This window comes from Macaca nemestrina, chromosome 1, assembly GCF_043159975.1.
Source record: "Macaca nemestrina isolate mMacNem1 chromosome 1, mMacNem.hap1, whole genome shotgun sequence".
NCBI lineage: Eukaryota > Metazoa > Chordata > Mammalia > Primates > Cercopithecidae > Macaca > Macaca nemestrina.
In genome coordinates this window covers 83,500,783-83,521,377 of record NC_092125.1, presented here as the reverse complement: position 1 = coordinate 83,521,377, position 20,595 = coordinate 83,500,783, and the positions used below count along the sequence as shown (strand labels likewise).

General features: G+C 37.9%; 1 protein-coding gene across 9 annotated transcripts in view; it reads right to left on the bottom strand.

The window, feature by feature from the left end:
* The window catches only part of LOC105478882 (dynein axonemal heavy chain 14), a 524,402-nt gene that overhangs the window by 104,465 nt on the left and 399,342 nt on the right, over positions 1–20,595 (bottom strand). For 7 of the 9 annotated variants that reach the window (XR_011614730.1, XM_071081203.1, XM_071081205.1 and 4 more), the window contains 6 exons: positions 19,830–20,027; positions 8,776–8,937; positions 6,536–6,727; positions 4,487–4,668; positions 1,995–2,103; positions 1,159–1,284 (listed from right to left, as the gene is read on the bottom strand). Coding sequence is in view for 8 of the 9 variants with exons in the window: in XM_071081203.1 (XP_070937304.1) it covers positions 1,159–1,284; positions 1,995–2,103; positions 4,487–4,668; positions 6,536–6,727; positions 8,776–8,937; positions 19,830–20,027 (969 nt within the window). In the remaining variant the exon portion in view is untranslated. Of the gene's footprint in view, positions 1–575; positions 734–1,158; positions 1,285–1,485; positions 1,597–1,994; positions 2,104–4,486; positions 4,669–6,535; positions 6,728–8,775; positions 8,938–19,829; positions 20,028–20,595 lie in introns of those variants that run through there. The other 2 variants (XM_071081239.1, XM_071081240.1) reach the window with 2 other exon arrangements.

Below are 20,595 nucleotides of genomic sequence, written 5' to 3'. Positions count from 1 at the left end.
CACAGAAGTTCTGGATCACTCAGTGAGACAGGTGGCATCTTAATGGAAGAGGGGAAGCTCCCCATCTGAGAAGGCTCAGGAGTGGGGCCTCCCCTATTTGCTTAATACTCAGGATGCTAGGAAGCCTTGCAGCTTACTTGTGTCCAAGTGAGGGATTTGTCTATTCTGTAATCTAGTTTGCCTATTCTGTAACCTAGCTCCTAAAACATGGGCAGGTAGCTTAAAAAGATGTCTGAAAGAAACACTGGATTGAAGGCAATGCTAACAGTGGAAGCACAAGTGAACAACAAGCAAAAGGCAGGCTGACACTTCTTTTATTCTTGATATAAATTTTTCTTCAACCATGTTACAAGGTAAAAAGCAATGATGAGCTAATCAGGTATGACAAGAGACCGACAAGAAAATTTTGAAATGACCGAAAGGACTATTTGCAATCTGTATGTATATTCACTGTTATTCATAATAAACCTTGCCCTAGATATTTGTTGAGCTTTGGGCTATTAGCTAATGGTGGTAGCCCATGGATATAATTTATCTATAAATAATTCACACACATACTAGAGTATAGGCTCACATATGTATTTTAATTGATGGAATTGCTTGATTAAAAACCTTTGTACACGGAAGACAAGCTCTACTCTCGACTTGCTCTGAGCAGGAACAGCTACTGATCAGACCAGAGTTGAGCATTCAGTGATTTGCTAAACCACACTGGCTCCTGCTGAGATCCCGACTGGAGTGTATGGAGGAGAATGATCAATTTAAAAAGAGAGAATTATTCAGTCAGCAACAGAAGTGACACACACCAAATACCCAGTCTCTTGAGCTGCCTTGTTTCTTGCAGATGTTACACTTGAAGGCCAAATGTACTTTTGGTATGGCCTGCATGAGTTTCTGTTCATTGTAATCAGAAAAGCGTCCTGAGATTGTGGGTTCCTCAAGGACAGGGAACACGCATGTTTGGACTTCATATTTTCATTTAATGTTATCCTGTGTGTAGTAGGGACTCAGTAAATAGTTGTTGGAATTACAGTGAAAAGTAACCACAGTTGAGGCACTATATATTTAAGACCAGTCAGTCTGACTTTTAAACTTGAAGGTTAGGGAATACTTTTTCAAATCTCCAAATTATTTGTATTGACTATATTTTAATTTTACCTGAGCATAATCTTCCACAATTCTTACTTCTTCTGCCACAATTTCTTCATCCTGTTTAACAAGCATCTGAACTTTCTCAACTACTTGTGAATCTTTCCGTAGTTTTTCCATTAGAGTTTCTGTTTCCTAATGAAGCACATAATTGTTCTTAGAATGAATTTTAAGAGACGTGATCTCTTTTCTAAAAGAGTAATTCAAATATCTCATTTCACTATGGTTAAGTTTATTAAAATCAGCCTGAAATATATTTAATAGATGCATAAAATGAGAGAGAGAGCAAGAGACAAATAAAATGGAGAGAGCAAGAGCTCTCACCATTTGGCCAGCTCTCAGTTGCACCCCCGTTTAGAAGCTCTGTCATCCACCATGCTTGATGGTAGCTCTCTGCCATTGGTGCTCTCTTCCATTGGTCTGCCATTGGGATAATGCCTAGGATGACTACAGTAAATATTTCATGCATTACACACAAAGAGTGATGATGAATGATGGTTTTTAGAATAGTTGATAGACTGCAAGTTATCACAGCATATTTCAGATGGATTTAACTAACTGACTAGGGAATCTTTCTACATAAGCTTCTACAGTTAGCTATATACCTATTACCCTTAATTATCAAAATGTAATAATGTTACTATTTTGCTGTTATTGCTTTTTTGTTCTCATTTTACAGATAAACTGAGACAAAAAAACAAGTTATTTCTTTCATATGTCTACAACTATAGGGTAACAAAGCTGGAGTTCTAGCCTATCTTTGTCAGGTATCGGAGCCTTTGCTTTCAAACACTGTTCTATATTAGACTATAAAATCTTTAAAAGAGATTTCAAAGCAAACATACCTTTGTTTTTTGTTCTACTTGAGGGCCAAGAATCAAGAGCTCTTCTTGCATTTCTGTAACTAGTGTGGTTGTTTCCAGGATTGTGGATAGACCCATATGGAAGCGATCCCTGAAGAAGAAAAAGTATTAAGAAGGTGTAAGATATAACACAATTTGGCAAATACAATTTGATAATATATAAAAAGAATTACTCAAATTATGGCCAAATGGAGTTTATTCTAGAGATGCAAGACTGGCTCACTATTTGAAAGTCAATCAATATAATCCACTATAGTAACAAGCTATAAAGAAGAAAATTCACTGCTGCATCAGCATCCATTGATGCAGAAAAAAAATTTGATAAAATTAATGATGACTAGGAAGAGGGGGAAATTTCTCAACTTGGTGAAGAACAGATGCAGTTAAAAATAAAATGGACTCAAAGGAAAAACTAATAATGAGAAATGGGCATCTGAGGCTCAGCTCCCACTGGAGCACACTTAAGACAGGCAAATTGGGCTTTAAATGTACTAATTCTCCATAAGGGTACCTTTCATTTAAACAGAATATTTAATTGTAAGTTTTGGGGTGGGAAAGAGGACCAGATAGGCTGTAAGAGACCCAAACCATATAATTAACTCTTCTCGCTTTTTCTCCCCCAACATCTACCCCTGGGAAACTGGACTACTGAAATTTCCAAGTAGCAAAGAAGAGTTGAGCAGTGGGAGACTATAACCTGTCTTTTGCCACTGAGATATGCTTGCTGGATATAACCAGTTATGGATGTTGATAATAATGATTATGCATATAAGGTGATATAGCTCTTAAGACTGTCCTTGCATGGCCCACGCATTGGGGGTGGAAGATGTCCTACGATAGTACAAGGTACGTACGGAAGAAACTGCTGAGTGATCTAGAGTTGTGTTGTGGGTAAGACATGAGGAGGACTGGAAAAGGGGTGAATGACTGTGATAGGGACTGGTCATACTGATTACACAGCTGTGAATGGAGAGCTACAACCCTGGGTGATGGGGAGGGGACACCTTAGATCCCAGGAGGTTAGGAGTGAGAGGAAGGTTCATTAAACTCTCTTGACTCTCGCCTGTAAGGCATCTGGCCAATTTTCTCAGACCGTTGACATTATCCTTAATTTAACGGCTGACCAACAAAAATCTTAATCTAAGGACTCTCAGAAACCTCTTAGGATCTGCTGATCCCAGGAGTGAACAATTTTTCCTTGAAACGGAACAAGATTAGCTTTCTGAGCACTGATGTGATTATCTTTAGCCTCATTATTATATTCAGACTACTTCAACTGCTCTAAAATGAACTGTTATTGGATCTATCATGCCCTACCTGACCTTGTTAACAAAAACTTAATAAAATTAGACCCCGACCCCACATTAGCAAAAAGCTGCTATTGAGGTTGCTACTTCTTATGTAAATGTCAGGCCTATACTTACCTGCGGCACACAAATTAGTTCACACTCTCCAGCACGAGCGCTGATGAAAAATCACATTGCACTGGACTTCCTGCTGGCTAGTTGAGACAGAGAATGTGCAATGGCCAATACCTCTTGATGCACTTGGATTAATAACATTTTTAACTGGCTTAGCTCCAGACAGGGAGCTTGGCTGTGGTCTATCCTCCAAGTGGGAGTCACAGTCATGATCACTCTCATACAGTGTTCCCTATGGCAAATGGAATGAATCTGGCCCAGGCCCCAATCAGAGTAATTAGTTAGGGTATCTGACGGAGTGGGCTATTTTAAAAAAAGAATTATTAGCTAGATACATGAAAGGTTTAGGAGATGGACTTGGAGGGGAATAGTTCCACCATGGTGCCTCCGCAGCCTTTCATGTCTCCATATAGGTTATATAGACAAGGCTTGGCTGCAGTTGATCTAAGTGTTGGCAGGACACCCCTGATCTTTCTGGAACACAAAAATGTGGGGCGCTTGTGAGTAGATGCTACAAGGCCATTTCCTACTAATTTCCCCATCTTCCTGGAAGATTGTCATAAGACAGTTTTCCAATGTCTCCTGTATTCTGATTAGCAGTGAGGTCTGCTGCTTCATGTTTCTTCCCATGCCTCCTCAGGTACCAATGCTGGCTATAAAACTGCTTAGCAGGTGTTCCACTATCGGTGTTGTAGTCATCTGAAGCCTTTTATTTTGCTGTCATCCCATGAGACAAAGGACATGGGGACTGGTACTGTTAGTTACTCTTGCTTTCATTGCCCATGTAAGAAATAAACTGTCAGAATGCAACAGGGACTAATTGTTTATTTACTGGCCAAGTCTGTCAGCCTTGCCTTGACAGGGGCAGCCTTTGAAGGCACACAGGGCACACAGGGGGGATATCAACCTTATCTCCTTTAAGATCTTCTGCAGCTTCTGGCTTTTTGTCCCACCAAAAAGGCAGATTTGGCTCACCATTTTGCATTTGTGTCTCTTTTCGCAAACAAAAACACCAATATAAAATATATTTCTGATTTGTTCTCAAAGTCTTACCTCTTTGTTTGCATCTCTTCCTCTCGTGCCCTCAAAATGTGTGCAAATGTTTCCATAAATTGCAAGTAGCTACTGGGAGTGGTATAATAAAATCTTCCAGTTTCTTCAAAGTATTTTCTGTTCAAGTCTTTCATGCTTTTGTGGATTTGGACACAGGTTGGGGCAAGTTTTTCTTTCAAGTTCTGAAGAATAATAATTTTTAAGAATTAAGAGAAAGCAATCCAAATATACATAAAAAGAGAAAGTTGAACACTTGGAATTAATTAAAATAGCTTATTATTTCTGAGATCTGGAGATGTAGAGAGAGCTCCTGGATGAGCAGGACAAAGAAAATATGAGTTTTTTTTGTTGTTGTTGAGACAGAGTCTCGCTTTGTCACCCAGGCTGGAGTGCAGTGGCCGGATCTCAGCTCACTGCAAGCTCCGCCTCCCGGGTTTACGCCATTCTCCTGCCTCAGCCTCCCGAGTAGCTGGGACTACAGGCGCCCGCCAGCTCCCCCGGCTAGGTTTTTGTATTTTTTTTTTAGTAGAGACAGGGTTTCACCGTGTTAGCCAGGATGGTCTCGATCTCTGACCTCATGATCCTCCCATCTTGGCCTCCCAAAGTGCTGGGATTACAGGCTTGAGCCACCGTGCCCGGCCGAAAATATGAGTTTTAATTGTTGGGATGGTGGTGGGGCAACAGTAGAGCTAACTATGAATGGCATGCCACACTCATCCTTCTAGGCTTTACCCCTATGTTACTCTCACTTTTACTATAGTCATCCAAAGATTTAGGGCATTGGTATCAATGGCCAAGGGTTATAATGTTTTCTTTGTCTTAACATTTTTTATTTATTTTTTATTTTGAGACTAGGTCTTGCTTTTTTGCCCAGGCCAAAGTACAGTGTTGTAATAATAGTTCACTATAGCCTCAAACTCTTGGGCTCAAGAGATCCTCCTGCCTCATCCTCCCATGTAACTGGGACTACAGATGTGTGCCACCACAACTGGCTAATTTTCTAAATTTTTTGTAGAAACAGAGTTTCACCATGTTGCCCAGGCTGGTCTTGAACTCCTGACCTCAACCAATCCTCCTGCCTTGCCTCCCAAAATGCTGGGATTATAGGTGTGAGTCACCATGCCCAGCCTTCTTTATCTTTTATATTTCTTTCTTAAAGTGGTTATGAATAGCAGGATACTTAAGGAAATTTCCTTAAAATAAAGCTACAAAAATGCAAGGACCCAAAGGATGTGCAGATGAGCAAAACCAGACTGCGAAGAATATTCTCTTTGCCTGGATTGGGAGATAATTCTGATTTAGACATAAGCTAGTCCTGATGACTCATCTCCAGTCCAAGTCTAAGCAGTCACTGGTCACTTTTAACTCAGCTGCATTTTTTTTTCTTCTGGTTCTACCCCGTCTCTGTCCTCCTTGGCCTTTGCTTTCCTTGATCACTTAGACAAGTAAGGATGCAATCCCATTGGTCCCATAGGACCTAGAAATGTCCTACATTGAATTTCAGTTCTCTATGCATTTACAGCTCCTTTGGTCAACACTTCTTACCCCCTTTGCTGTCAGCTAGGTCTTATGGGATCTTCAGTTTAGTCACTCCAGAATAGGTTCTTTCTTACTGTTGGCTCATAAATTCTGAGTTAATTTTGTGTTGTGGCTTGTGCTGTCACTGCTTTGCTGACTTGCTGTTGTAGCCAAGCCAGAACAATTTACAAGGAATACACAGAAGGTTGCAGCATCCTTACCATAGAATCTGGTATGCAGAATGGAGACTGTTTTCCTTCATAGAAATCTGCTGTTCCACCATGTGGACAGCATAGTGAAGAGACCCAGGCATTGCAGAATCTGAATCTGGGCATCTTTGAAATAGGGTGAATTCAGGGGTACAAGAGATGGGGAATTAATAGGGAATCAATATAAACACTTGATCCATTTTATTATAAACTGGCTTAGAAATGCCTGTTTTTGTCCATCTAGAGTTCCTTGCTCTTCAGAGGCATAATACCATCAGATGCTGTCAATAAACTGAAACCTTCACTTGTATTAAATATTTACCTCTCTGTTCTCAAAATTGACTTTTTCTTTTAAGAATGAGTTAGCTACAATAAGGAGAGCTTCTTCTGGCCACCTCTCGTACCAATCGATCGTGCAGGAGCTAATCATAGAAGGATATACTCTACAATTTTGGCGGAAGCTAGGTCCTTCAGGACTCATGATCACAAAAATATGAAGATTTTTATATATTCTCTGAAAATTAATGAAAATATAAATTGTTAAAATGTAATACACTGTTTTGAAAAAATATTACATTAAAAATTTCATGGAAAACATATTTCAGATCTTTCCTTCGTGGGTAGACCAGAGATTGATCATTTGTGCATGGACTGCCTGCCATAAACAGAGCCCTTCCCAGGGAAACTAACAGTAGGGGAGGCACTGGACCCAGAACACCCCTTGCATAAACCAACTCTTATGACGGGGGCTGGTGCTAGAGTTCTGTTCAGTAGGGGACTTTATATCAGATGATGCTGGGTCTGACTATTTAACTCTTTGCTCTGGGATGGTGTGCATTTAAGACCCACAGAAACTCAAAGTGAGAAAATGGTCAGATGAATTAGAGCTGAAAGAAACAACCTGACAATAAGAGTAGAGCACCAGAGGTAGTAATAAAACTCCTATAGCTAAAGGATTACAGCTAAGCAATATGAGACCTACACAGTTTTACAGGCCCTAGGCTAAGTGCTAGTTTCTTTGCAATTTGCCTTCAGCCCTTTTCCTTATAAGACCTGGCTGTGCTGCTGCTGTTGCTGGATTCTTGGCAAGACTGGCAACAGGGCACAGATTCCTTCTTCCTTATTTCCAGATATCACTTTGCAATAAGTCCGCATTACTGAAAACAGCCTCAGTGAGTTAGTGTTCCTTTTAACTCAGAGTCGAACTGTACAAAATATTAAGTATCAAGCAACTTATTTTGTCAAATAAATATGGTAAAGCTGAAAGAAGACTAAAAGGTAAGTGTTTTTCCTCTTTTTTGTCTTTAACAAATTTATAAAGGCAAATAAAACTTCTCAGTGCAAAATTCATGCAATGTGGAAATGTTTAAAGTAAAAATGAAAATACCTCTCTTACACATTCCCAAAACTTCTACCTAGAGATATCAAATATTAGCAGTTTAAAGTGTGCCTTTATTATTTGTTATTATTGTAGGACATGTCAAATTAGTTTTGGAAGCACAGTATTATATATATTATACATATATCATGTATATAATTAAAATTGATTTCTAACTGAGATTCTTGGTTTATTTATTCATTTTCTGGAGTACTTCTCTGCACTCCAAACTGAAATTTCTTTTTTCTTCCTTATTATTTAAATCTAATGAATAAACCAAATATAGTAACAAGGCACAAGAGTGCCACAATTGTCAGGATAAATGCTATCCTTCTTTCTACGATGTTATTAAAAAATCTAACTAAATCTAAGGATATCCACTCATATTACCTTGTTCTCTATCAACTGTGGAGTCATTTTTGGAATTTTTAAAACATCTTCTTGTGACAGGTTACTAAGTATCTGTTTGATACTTAGCAATGTTGTTACTAAGGTGAGAAATGGTGGATGGCCAGATTCAATTTTTAAATTGCCCTATGATAGACAAAAACTAGCACCAGAAATAAATCCACCTGTGGTCCTTCCCCAGTGAGTATTCTAGTTTGAGTAATCATGTCCATATATTCGCTAAGCCACTGGTCAGTCATCATGTCTCAAAGACACAGAAAGTTGAGTTCATTTTGACTAATCTATATCTCTCGTCAAACCAGTTTGTTCACAGCTCCTCTGCTGCTGAGTTCATTCTGAATAGCACCTGCTGTATCCAGTCAATTTCTTTTTGTATCCATCACCTCCTGGTCAATTCCAGGACTATTCTAAAGGATGAAATGTTTCTTGTTTCTTGCCTTTCCAGACTTGTTACCAAAAAGATGAAATAAGAACATCATTATCTGAGAAAGAATCTTTGTGTAAGAAATACTCTTGGGATTTTATTTTTCATTTTATTGCCTCCTGCTGGTATTATTTTTTAAAATCGTTGATAGCCAGACAGGCTCAGATTCATGTAAGTTTTTGACCTACCTAAGGATATGGTTTGTCTGTGGGTAGGGTACTCATTATTTTACCTTAAAAACTCATATAAAGATCTAAAGAAATTATATCCAACTTAAAAATCATGTACAGAATTATAAACATGGTCTACTTTTAACATGACAATTTGATAAAGCCAAGTCACAAAAAAGTACCTTTTGAAAGAGTGAAAGTAAAGATTGCCTATTATCCATATGACCAGACTGTTCAGTAAGAGATCTGATTTTCATTGCAATAGAATCCAGCTCAACATTTTCAAACAGGTCAGGTATTCTTCCTGAATTGATGATGTAGTTCAAATCTTCTAAAAATAAATCCTTAGGCAAAACACATATTTAATCAGGAATGAGTAAATTATTCATATATTCTACCCTAACCACATCAATTTGAGAAAGCAAGAAAGCAATAGCGATTAAGGAGAACTGAGGCTAAGTGTTTTTTTTTTTTAAAAGCTAATATCCCCCACCTGCCACCTTTTTTTTTTTTTTTTTTTTTTTTTTTTTTTTTTTTTTTTGAGACAAAAGTCTTACCCTGTTGCTCAGTCTGGAGTACAGTGGCATAGTCATGGCTCACTGCAGCCTTGAACTACTGGGCTTAAGCCATCCTCCCACCTCAGCCTCCCAAATAGGTAGAATGAAAGGTGCATGCCACCATGCTTGGCTAATTTTTAAAATATTCTTGTAGTGACTCGGTCTCTCTATGATGTCCAGGCTGGTCCATCTTCCCACCTTGGCCTCCCAAAGTGCTGGGATTATAGGCATCAGCCACTGTGCCTGTCCTAAGACTAACGTTTTCATTCAAACCCATCAGAATATTTTTTTCTGAGTCAAAATAAGCTTCATTCATCCATTCATTCATTCAAACATTAGAGAAACATATACTTGGTATGGAGAGTATGCCAAATAGCTGCGACAGGCACTGAGAAAAGAGGTATGGAGGAGTGGGTACAATAATGAATTAGGCAGGAACCCGGTTCAGGCAGTTCACAGAAGCCCTCAATACATCTACATTTGCGATTGAATAGTAGTAGACAAACTAGAAATAACATTGCTGAAGGATTATTTTAATTTAACTGAATTCATATCTTTATAGGACCTCAAATTCAATGGAAAAGGTAACAGATGAGAAAAAGTAGGAAAACAAACTCTGCCAGAAGAGTTATTATAAACATAAGGACATTTTGCTTTTGAGAATAAATCCAAGATTTCTTTAAAAAAAAAAGCATTTAAAAAAGTAGGTAGCATTAGTGACTCTCTTCAGGAGACTGAGACACTCATAGGTTCATGGTATTTCAGTTCAGGTGGGGAAGGGCAGAGAGCTTGTGGGGAGCTCTCCAGTAGAGGCCAACAGAGGTAACACAGGGCTAACTTATTTCCTGTCTCACCTCATATGTGATGGAGAACTGCCAAAGCTTGTTACACACTGATAGTTACGCACTCTTTTTGGGTCACATGAAAAGCAATGATATGGCCAGAAGAAGCCTAGAAAGTGTGGGAAACAGATCCAATGATCTCGAAGTCCTGAGTAACATGAGAGTAGAGGAGCCATGTTCATTTCAGCTTTAGCCTGAAATGATTTTCTGAAACTGATTTATTAAATTAGAACAATGGGCTCCTGGCATGGGAGAAACTACATCTAAAATCCAGAAAGAAATTTTGTGGCAGAAACCTCAACTGGATCAACAGAGCTGGATATTTAAGTTTGGTGAAGGGAGACTATATAGATATAGCAGAAATCCTGGAGGAGTATAGTAGATATGATATGGCATTTGGATTTGCTCTCAAAAATATGACATGAAAAAAATAACTCAATGGAGAAAGGCCCAGCACTAAGAGAAAAAACAGGATGAGGGTTGAAACAATACTCAATAACTACATATGTCTGGATCAAAAACAATAAACAATGTTCCCTTGAAATTTTGTCACAAGAGTAAATACAATCTGAGGTGGCATTCCTAATTTTGTCTTGGACATGGAAGAGTATAGTTTGTGAAAAATAACAGAACTGAAAAAAAGTGAGTGATTAGCAATTTTTGCTTGTACATAAATATAGTATATTCTGGGCCTGGCGACTGGCCAGATGGCTGGCTAGAAGTACTTGGAAGTAGTCTTCCCCATAAGAAAGGACCAGTGTAACAAATAAACAGTTAAGATTTGACTAGAATGTCAATGGGAGAGTGCATGAGTACAGTGAGAGGATGGAGAGGTACCTGTGGTGACTGGAAGCCCAGGAGGACAATGTGGAGGCATCCTGCCTCTGCAGCCCTGTCTCCCCTGTCCAGATCAGCTGGGAGTCAAGAGGGACTTCTCCTGGTGAAGACAAGGTAAGCAGAAGAACCCCACCAGCCCCATTGCCATTGAAACACCTACAGTCATTATACAGGACAATCTCAGAGTACTTTCTAGTCCTGGGCCCATTTTAGGGAGCTGCTGGAAATTCTTGCAGCTGCATTGCTCTGGATCGGGAGCACAAGGTGTGTACTTCCCACCCACCCTCACTCCCCCTGTGAGCCAAGCTACAGCAGCATCGCACCATCTTGAGACCAGAGCTACCTCTGGAGTGGGCCCTGCTCTAGGGGCCAGTAGCCATGCAACTCTCCAGCACTGGGACTTCATCTTCATTCTTCCACCAAGTCCCCATGGGTGGCTCTATGCCACAACCCGAGCTGTGCAGAGCCTGGGCCCAGGATTGGCTTTGATTGTGGTCCTGCCAGCAGAGAAACCAATCCCCAATGCCTGCACTTTTACCCAGAGGAACAATCTGGCAGTCCCATTTAGGGTGACCCTACCCTTGAGCTGGCCAAACTGCTGTGTACTCTTCTTGAAGTAGGAGGGGTCCCAGAGCCACTGAACAGCTGACACATTCTTGGGCTGGCAGAGTGCTACATGCCCATGCCCAGGACCTGAGAAATAGCCCCACAAGTGCCTCCACTAAGGACATGCCCCTGGCCTGCCCAACAGCTCTGTGCCCACAATCAGGTCCTGAGAAACAGCCTTACAGGTTACCCCTGAAACACATACCCCCAGGCTAGCCAAGCAAACCTTTGCCTGCATCCTAAGCCTGAAAAATAGCTCCGTGGGTTGCCCCTGGCAGACACAACCCCTTCAGGCCAGCTGAACAGCCATGCACCCATATCTCAGGCTTGAGAAACAGCCTTATGGGTCACCGCTGGTGGGCACACTCCCAGGCTGGCCAAGAAGCATTGTGCTTACCTCATGGACCTAAGAAACCGCCCTGTGGTGCATCCCCCATGCTGCAGACATGCCCCAGGCCTGCCTAATGACTCTGTGCCTGTGCTAAGGGCCTAAGAAACAATCCCATGGGCAACCCTGGCAGACACACAACCAGGCCAGCCAAGTAACTGTATGCCTATGCCCCCAGCTAGAGTAGTAGTCCTATGGCTCCAAATCAAGTGAGCCAGATCCCGAGTTGGCTGATTCACTGCATGCATGCACATGCCCCTGACATGAGAAACAGCCTGGTGAGCCCACCTTCAGCAAAGTTGCCCCATTGCCTTCACAAACTCTCACAGCCTAGGCTGCTGAGACATTTGCAAATGTCACCAGCACGGATTACAACTGAAGAAACTACATGGAGACTACACTACTGTATCCATCTAGAATCAAGTCCATGCACCCAATGACTGACACTGTAAAACCCATACCTATGAATAAGTCTTTCCTTATGAAAGCTACTCCATAAAGTTGGAAAGGTGATTGTTTTTCGAGATGCATAGAAATCAATGAAGGGACACATCAAACATGAAAAAGCAAGCAAACATGAAACCTCCAAAGGAACACAGTAACTCACCAGTAACAGGTCGCAATCATAAGAAAATATACAAAATGCCAGAAAAAGAATGTAAAATAATAATCTTAAAGAAATGCAATAAGATACAAGATAAAGATTGACAATTCAACAAAATCAGGAAGACAGTTCATGGTTTGAATGAGAAATTCAATAGGGAGATATATATCATAAAAAAGGATCAAAAACACATCCCAGAGCTACAGATTTCAATGAAAAATATTATAATTGAGAGCTTCTATGACAGATAAGACCAAGCAGAAGAAAGAATTTCTGAACTTAAGGGCATTCCAGAAGAAGAGAAGGGGAAAGGTGTAGAAAGCATTTAATTAAATAATAACTGAAGACAATCCCAAGTCTTCAGAGAGAGTTAGTCATACAGATCCAGAAAGCTCCAATATCCCCAAATAGATTCAACCCCAAAAAAGTCTATCTGAGGAACATTACAGTCAAACTGTCAAAATTCAAAGACTAAGAGAAATTTCCAAAAATGGCAAGAGAAAAATGTCATCATATAAATGGGAAACCCCAGCAGAAGAACAGCAGAATTCTCAGCAGAAACCTTATAGGACAGGAGAGAACAGGATGAGATATTCAAAGAACTGAAGGAAAGAAACTGCCAGCCAAGAAAATTATATCCAAATGCTATCCTTCAGAAATGAATGAGAAATAAAATCTTCCCAAGACAAGCAAAAACCTGAGGGAATTCATCATGCCTAGCATAGCCTTACAAGAAATGCTCAAGGGAGTCTTACAAGTGGAAGTGAAAAGATGATAACCACCATTATGAAAACATGCAAAACTATAACACTCACTGGTAGAGCCAATACACAAAGGGGAAAAAAGAAAGGAATCGAACTCTATCACTCCAAAAAAAAAAACAAACAAACAAAAAACAAAAAACGAACAACAACAACAACAACAAAAAACCACCCACCACAAAAATCAATGATAAGAAAGGAAGGATATACAAAACAACCAGAAAACAATCAACAAAATGAGATAAATAGGTCCTCATCAATCTATTATAACCTTGAATTTAAATGGATTAAATTCCCCATACTATTAGAACCTCCATACTATTTGCCATAATGGCTGTACTAGATTACATTCCCATGTACTAGATATACATGTAGCCAACAATTATATTTTAAAATGCTCAACATCACTGATAGTTAGAGAAATGCAAATCAAAACCACAATGAGATACCATCTAACACCAGTCAGAATGGCTACTATTAAAAAGTCAAAAAATAGCAAATGCTGATGAGGTTGTGGAGAAAAAGGAATGCTTATACACGGTTGGTGGGTGTGTAAATTGGTTCAGCCATTGTGGAAGACAGTGTGTCAGTTCCTGAAAGACCTAAAGACAGAAATACCATTCAACCCAGCAATCCCATTAGTGGGTATATACCAAGAGGAATATAAATCATTCTATTATAAAGACACATGCATGTGTATGTCATTGCAGCACTATTCACAATAGCAAATACATGAAATCAACCTAAATGTTCATCAGTGATAGGCTGGATAAAGAATACGTGGACATATACACCATAGAATACTATGCAGCTATAAAAAAAAAAAAAGAAAGAAAACAAGACCATATCTTTTGCTGGGACATGGATGGAGCCGAAGTCATTATCCTTAGCAAACTAGCACAGGAACAGAAAACCACATACTGCATGTCTTCACTTATAAGTGGGAGTTAAATGATGAGAACATATGGACACAGAGGAGAACTATACACACTGGGGCCTTTCAGAGTGTGAAGGGTGGGAGGAGGGAGAGAATCAGGAAAAAAACTAATGAGTACTAGGCTTTATACCTGGCTGATGAAGTAATCTGTACAACAAACCCCCATGACACGTTTACCTATGTAAAAAATTTGCACTTGTACTTCTGAACTTAAAATAAAAGTTTTTTTTTAAAAAGAGGTTTTGGTAGAATCTTTACATATTTATAAGACCATGTCATCTGGAAATGGGCAATTTTACTTCCTCCTTTTTAACTTGGATGCCCTTAATTTCTTTCCTTTATCTAATTGCTCTGGCTAGAATTTCCAGTGCTATGTTGAATAAGAGTGGTGAGAATGGGCACTCTTTTCTTGTTTTAGCTCACAGAGGAAAAGCTTTGAGCTTTTCCCTATTCACTATGATGTTAGCTGTGGGTTTGTCACATATGGCCTTTATTGTGTTGAGGTACTTTCCTTCTATAGCTAAGTTATTGAGAGTTTTTTTTTTTATTTTTTTTTTATCATGAAGGGATGTTGGATTTTATTTAATGCCTTTTCAGCATCTATTGAGGTGATCGTAGTTTTTTCTCTATATTCTGTTTATGCAGTGTATCATGTTTATTGAGTTGCATATGTTGAACCATCCTTGCATTCCTGACATAAATCCCAGTTGATAATGGTGTATTATCTTTTTGATGTGTTGTTTGATTCAGTTTGCTAGTATTTTGTTGAGGATTTTTGTATCTAGATTCATCAGGAATATTGGCCGGTAGTTTTCCTTTTTCATCATGTCCTTGTCTGGTTTTGGTAACAGTGTTAAGCTGACCTCATAGAAAGAGTAAGGAATAATTTCCTCCTTAATATTCTGGAATAGCTTGAGAATAATTAATATTAATTTGTCTTTAATAGTTTGGTAGAGACTGGGAGCAGTGGCTCATGCCTGTAATCCCAGCACTTTGGGAGGCCAAGGCAGGCAGATTACCTGAGGTCAAAAGTTCAAGACCAGCCTGGCCAACATAGTGAAACCCAATCTCTACTAAAAGTACAAAAAAAATTAGCCAGGTGTGGTAGCAGGTGCCTGTAATCCCAGCTACTTAGGATACTGAGGCAGGAGAATTGCTTGAACTCAGGAGTCAGAGGTTGCCATGAGCTGAGATGGCACCACTGCACTCCAGCCTGACTCCATCTTAAAAAAAAATAGTTGGTAGAATTTAGCAGTGAGGCCATCCAGTAGTGGAATTTTTGTTGTTGTTTGTTTGTTTGTTTTTGGGAGAGCTTTTATTACTGATCAATCTTGTTACTTATTATAAGTCTGCTCAGGTTTTCTATTTCTTCTTGGCTCAATCTTGATAGATTACATATGAATTTATTCATTACCTCTAGGTTTTTTAATTTATTGATGTGTAGCTATTCATAATAGTCTCTAATAATCCTGTGTATTTCTATGGTATCCATTGTAATGTATTCTTTCTCACTTCTGTTTTTATTTATTTGGATCTTTTCTGTTGTTAGTTTGTCTAACTAATAGTTGTTTGGTTTTGTTTTTCTTTACAAAAAAAACTTTTGGTTGTGTTGATCTTTGGTATTGTTTTTTATTATCAATTTCATTTATTTTTGCTGTGATTTTTATTATTTATTTCCCTCTACTAATTTTGGGTTCATTTGTTCTTGCTTTTTCTAGTTCCCTGAGATGCATTGTTGGGTTATTTATTTGAAATATTTCTTTTTTTATGTAGGCATTTATTATTATAAACTTGCCTCTTAATACTGCTTTTCCTGGACCCCTAGGTTTTGTTATGTTGTGTTTCCATTATCATTTGTTTTGAGGAATTCTTAAATTTCATTCTTAATTTCTTCCTTCATCCATTTGTTATTCAGGAGCATACTGTCTAATGTCCATGAATGTTACAGTTTTGAATGTTGCTCTTGTTATTGATTTCTAGTCATATTCTATTGTATTCAGATAAGATACTTGATATGATTTTGATTTTTAAAAATTTGTTGAGACTTGTTTGTGTTCTAACATATAATCAGTCATGCAGAATGTTCCATGTGCTAATGAAAAGAATGTGTATTCTGTGGCTGTTGAGTGAAATGTTCGTTAAGTGTCTGTTAGGTCCACTTGGTCTATGGTGCAGTTTAAATCTGATGCTTGCTGATTTTCTGTCTAGATGAACTATTTAATGCTGAGAGTGGGGTGTTGAAATCCCCAACTATTATTGTATTGGGGTCCATCTCTTCCTTTAGATATAATATTTGATTTATATATCTGGGTGCTCCAGTGTTGGGTACATATATATTTACAATAGTTATATTCTCTTGCTGAATTGATTACTTTATTATTATATAACGTCCTTTGTCTCTTTTTACAGTTTGACTAGAAATCTGTTTTATCTGATAGAAATATAGCTACTCCTGCTTGTGTTTGGTTTCTGTTTGCATGGAATATCTTTTTCTATCCCTTCCCTGTCACTCTATGTCTGTCTTTACAAGTGTGTTGAATTTCTTGTAGGCAGCATATAGTTGGGTCTTGTTTTTCATCCATTCAGCCAGTCTATATCTTTTCTTAAAAATAGAGACAAGGTCTCACTATGTTGCCCAGGCTGGTCTGGAACTCCCGGGCTCAAGAGATCCTCCTGCCTTGGCTTCCCAAAGTGCTGGGATTATAGGGGTTAAACACTGCACCTGGCCAAATGTCTTCTTTTGAAAAGTGTCTGTTCATGTCCTTTGCCCACTTTTTTATGGGGTTGACAAAAATCTCTTAGAACTGATAAATGAATTCAGCAAAGCTGCAGGATACAAAAATCAGTAATGTTTCTATATACAAACAGCAAACTAGGTGAAAAAGAAATTAAAAAGGCAATCCCATTTAGAATAGTTACAATAAATAAAATCAAATACCTGGAAATAAATTTGAACCAAGGAGATGAAAGAACTCTACAAGGAAAGCTGCAAAACACTGATAGAAGAAACTGAAAAGAGTACAAACAAATGGAAAGACACCCCATGTTCATGAATCAAAAAAACTAATATTGTTAAGATGACCATACTACCCAAAGCAATCTACAGATTTGTTGCAATCTCTGAAAAAATGCCAATGATATTCTTCACAGAAATAGGAAAAATTCCTAAAATTCAAATGGAACCACAAAATATCTCAGAAATCCAAAGCTATTCTTTCTGAGCAAAAAGAACCAAAGGATCCAAAGGTCTTTCTGAGCAAAAAGAACAAAGTTGGAGGCATCACACTACCAGACTTCAAAACACATTATAAAGCTATAGTAACCAAAACAGCATGGTATGGGAACAAAAACAGACACATAGACCAATGGAATAGAATAGAGAACCCAGAAATTAATTCATGTATCAATGGCCAACTCATTTTTGACAAATGCACTGAGAACATACAATGGAAAAAAGTCAGTCTTCAATAAATGGTGCTGGGAAAGTTGAATATCCATATACAGAAGAATGAAAGTAGACCCCCACCTCTCACCCTATACAAGAATCAACTCAAAATTAATTAAACAGCTAAATGTAAGACCTGAAACTAAAACTACTGGAAGAAAACAAGGGAAATGCTTCAGGACATTGGTCTTGGAAAAGAATTTATAAATAAGACCTCAAAAGCGCAGGCAACAAAAGCAAAAATAAACAAATGGAATTATATCATACTCAAAAGGATGGTAAATTTCCTTCTGTATAGCAAAGGAAACAATAGAATGAAAAGACAAACTACAGAATAGGAGAAAATATTTGCAAATGATTCATCCAATAGAGGATTCATATCCAGAACTCAAACTTAACAGCAAAAACAAAAAATAAAGAACAAAAAACAAACAAAACATGATTAAAAAATGGGCAAATGATATGAACAGATATTTCTCAAAAGAAGACATACAAATGGCCAAAAAAATGAATAAATGCTCAATATCACTAATTGTTAGGGAAATGCAAATCAGAACCACAATGAGTTATCATCTCTCCCCAGTCAGGATGGCTATCATCAAATAGACAAAAAATAGCAAATGATGGTAAAGATGTGGAGAAAGGGAACTCTTATACACTGTTGGTGGGAATGTAATCTAGTACAGCCATTATCGCAAATAGTATGGAGGGTCCTCAAAAAACTACACATGAGTCTGGGCAACACAGTGAGACCCCACCTCAATAAAAAAAATTAGCTGGGTGTGGTGGTGCAGTCTTGTAGTCTCAGCTACTTGGGAGGCTAAGGTGGGAGGATCACTTGAGCCTTGGAGGTTGGGGCTTCAGTGAACCATGATCGCACCACTGCACTCCAGCCTGGGTGACAGAGGAAGACCCTGTCTCAAAACCAAAACAAAACAAAACAAAAATGATGATGATGATGATGATGATGATGATACAAATAAAATGATCATAAGATCCAGCAATCCCACTTCTGGGCATTTATCCAAAGAAAAGGAAATCAGTGTATCGAGGAAACATCTGTACCTTCATGTTTATAACAGCTCTTTTCACAATAGCCAAGATACAGAATCTACCTAAGTGTCCACCAATTAATGAATGACTAAAGAAAAGATGGTACATAAAATTCATAGAATATGATTCAGCCATAAAAGAGAATGAAATCCTGTCACTTTGGCAACATGATTATGTTAAGTGTAGTAAGCCAGGAACAGAAAGTTAAACACCACATCCTCTCACTCATATATAAAAGTTAAAAACAAGTGGATCTCACGGGAGTGAAAAGTGGAACAGAAGATACTAGAGGCTGAGAAAGGCATGGGAAAGGGAGAGAAGGATAGTGAGGGATTTTTTTTAAGGGATACAAAATTACAGCTAGAGAGGAGGAATAAGTTCTACTATCCTACAGCATTGTAGGATGACTATACATAACGATAATATATTATATAGTGTCAAAGGGCTAGAAGGAGGATATTGAATGCTCCTAACACAAAAATGATAAACGTTTGAGATGAATATGCTAATTATGGTAATCTGCTCTTACATGTATTGAAACATCACTATACCCCATAAACACATGTACAATTATCATGCCAATTTAAAACATTTAATTGAATTTAATTTGAAAAGAAAATAAACAGACGAGCCACAGACTTGGAGGAAATATATATATACATGCCAAAAATAACATATTCTGTAAGGAAAGTCCTATATCTGACAGTGAAATTAGAGCAGAAAAAGAGTAATGGAGAGAAACAGAAGCTTGGATGCTGTAAGAGCAGATTGTAGATTACATACCTAACTGTAGATTACAGATACTGGATATAGATGAAAGGGTTTTTAAAATACAGATCATAAAGCTAGTTCTGATATAAGACAGATGACTTCAGCTACATAGATAAATTACTTCCAATCTGTCAATTAAAATGAACAAGATAATGACATAGAAAATACCTTTATTGAAATGTTAATTCATAACTACCTGTGGCATCATTACAAATATATAAACTCTGTGGGTTAATTCATAACTACCTGTGGCATCATTACAAATAAATAATAACTGGATAAGAACAGAGAATACTGCAAGCAAACTGATATTGTAGGCTAATAGAACCATTGATAAATATTTTCTTGTTTTCTTTTCAAATATTAAATTTCTGGGGAGGGGGTAGCCACGAAGATATCAAACTTCAGCAAATAACAAAGACAAAAAGTACTTACCTGCTCTATGTTTAAATTGGGAACCATCAGAACAGTGGGTTTCCCTTTTAATCCTGCGTGAATAAACACCTTTTTAAAAACTTCTTTGAATTCGATGTAGGCACATTTGTGAGATATAGGCACTCGGTATAGTTTGTTATCTGTCAGATAACAGGCCAAGGTTGCACATGTTTTTTTCCCACATCCATCTATTCCAATCTTTGGGAGAAAAGAAATCCAACATATGACATATATTTTCTGGGAACCTTTCAATGTATAGTTTTCTGTTTATTATTTGTGCTAGAAATTTTGACCGTAAAAATACCCCAGAATATTTTTATTTATAACCTTTTGGAAGGCATATTAAATGTAATTTAAATATTTTATCAAAATTTTTATAATGCACTCATCCACATTCAATATTTTCATCTTTTCATAGCCTCTTGAATACACGAGAAAATTTCACTGGAAAGAGAATATGATCTTGAAAAATAGCACAGACAGGCTTATAAACCATCTTTATATCACTGTCAATATTTGATTCTTCATTTATAAGTAACTAGATAGATCTTTTCCTTTTTATTTTGAGCAATAGGTACTTAATAAATGCTTTTGGGGAATAATGGCAAAGTATTGTTTTCAAAACAGCTTTATTTAGGTGTAATTTACAGATTATACCAGTTTTAAGTGTATAATTCAATGTTTTGTAGTACATTTACAGACTTATGCAACCCTTGTCACAATTCAGTTTTGGAACAATTTCCTTCAACCCAAAAAGATCTTTCAA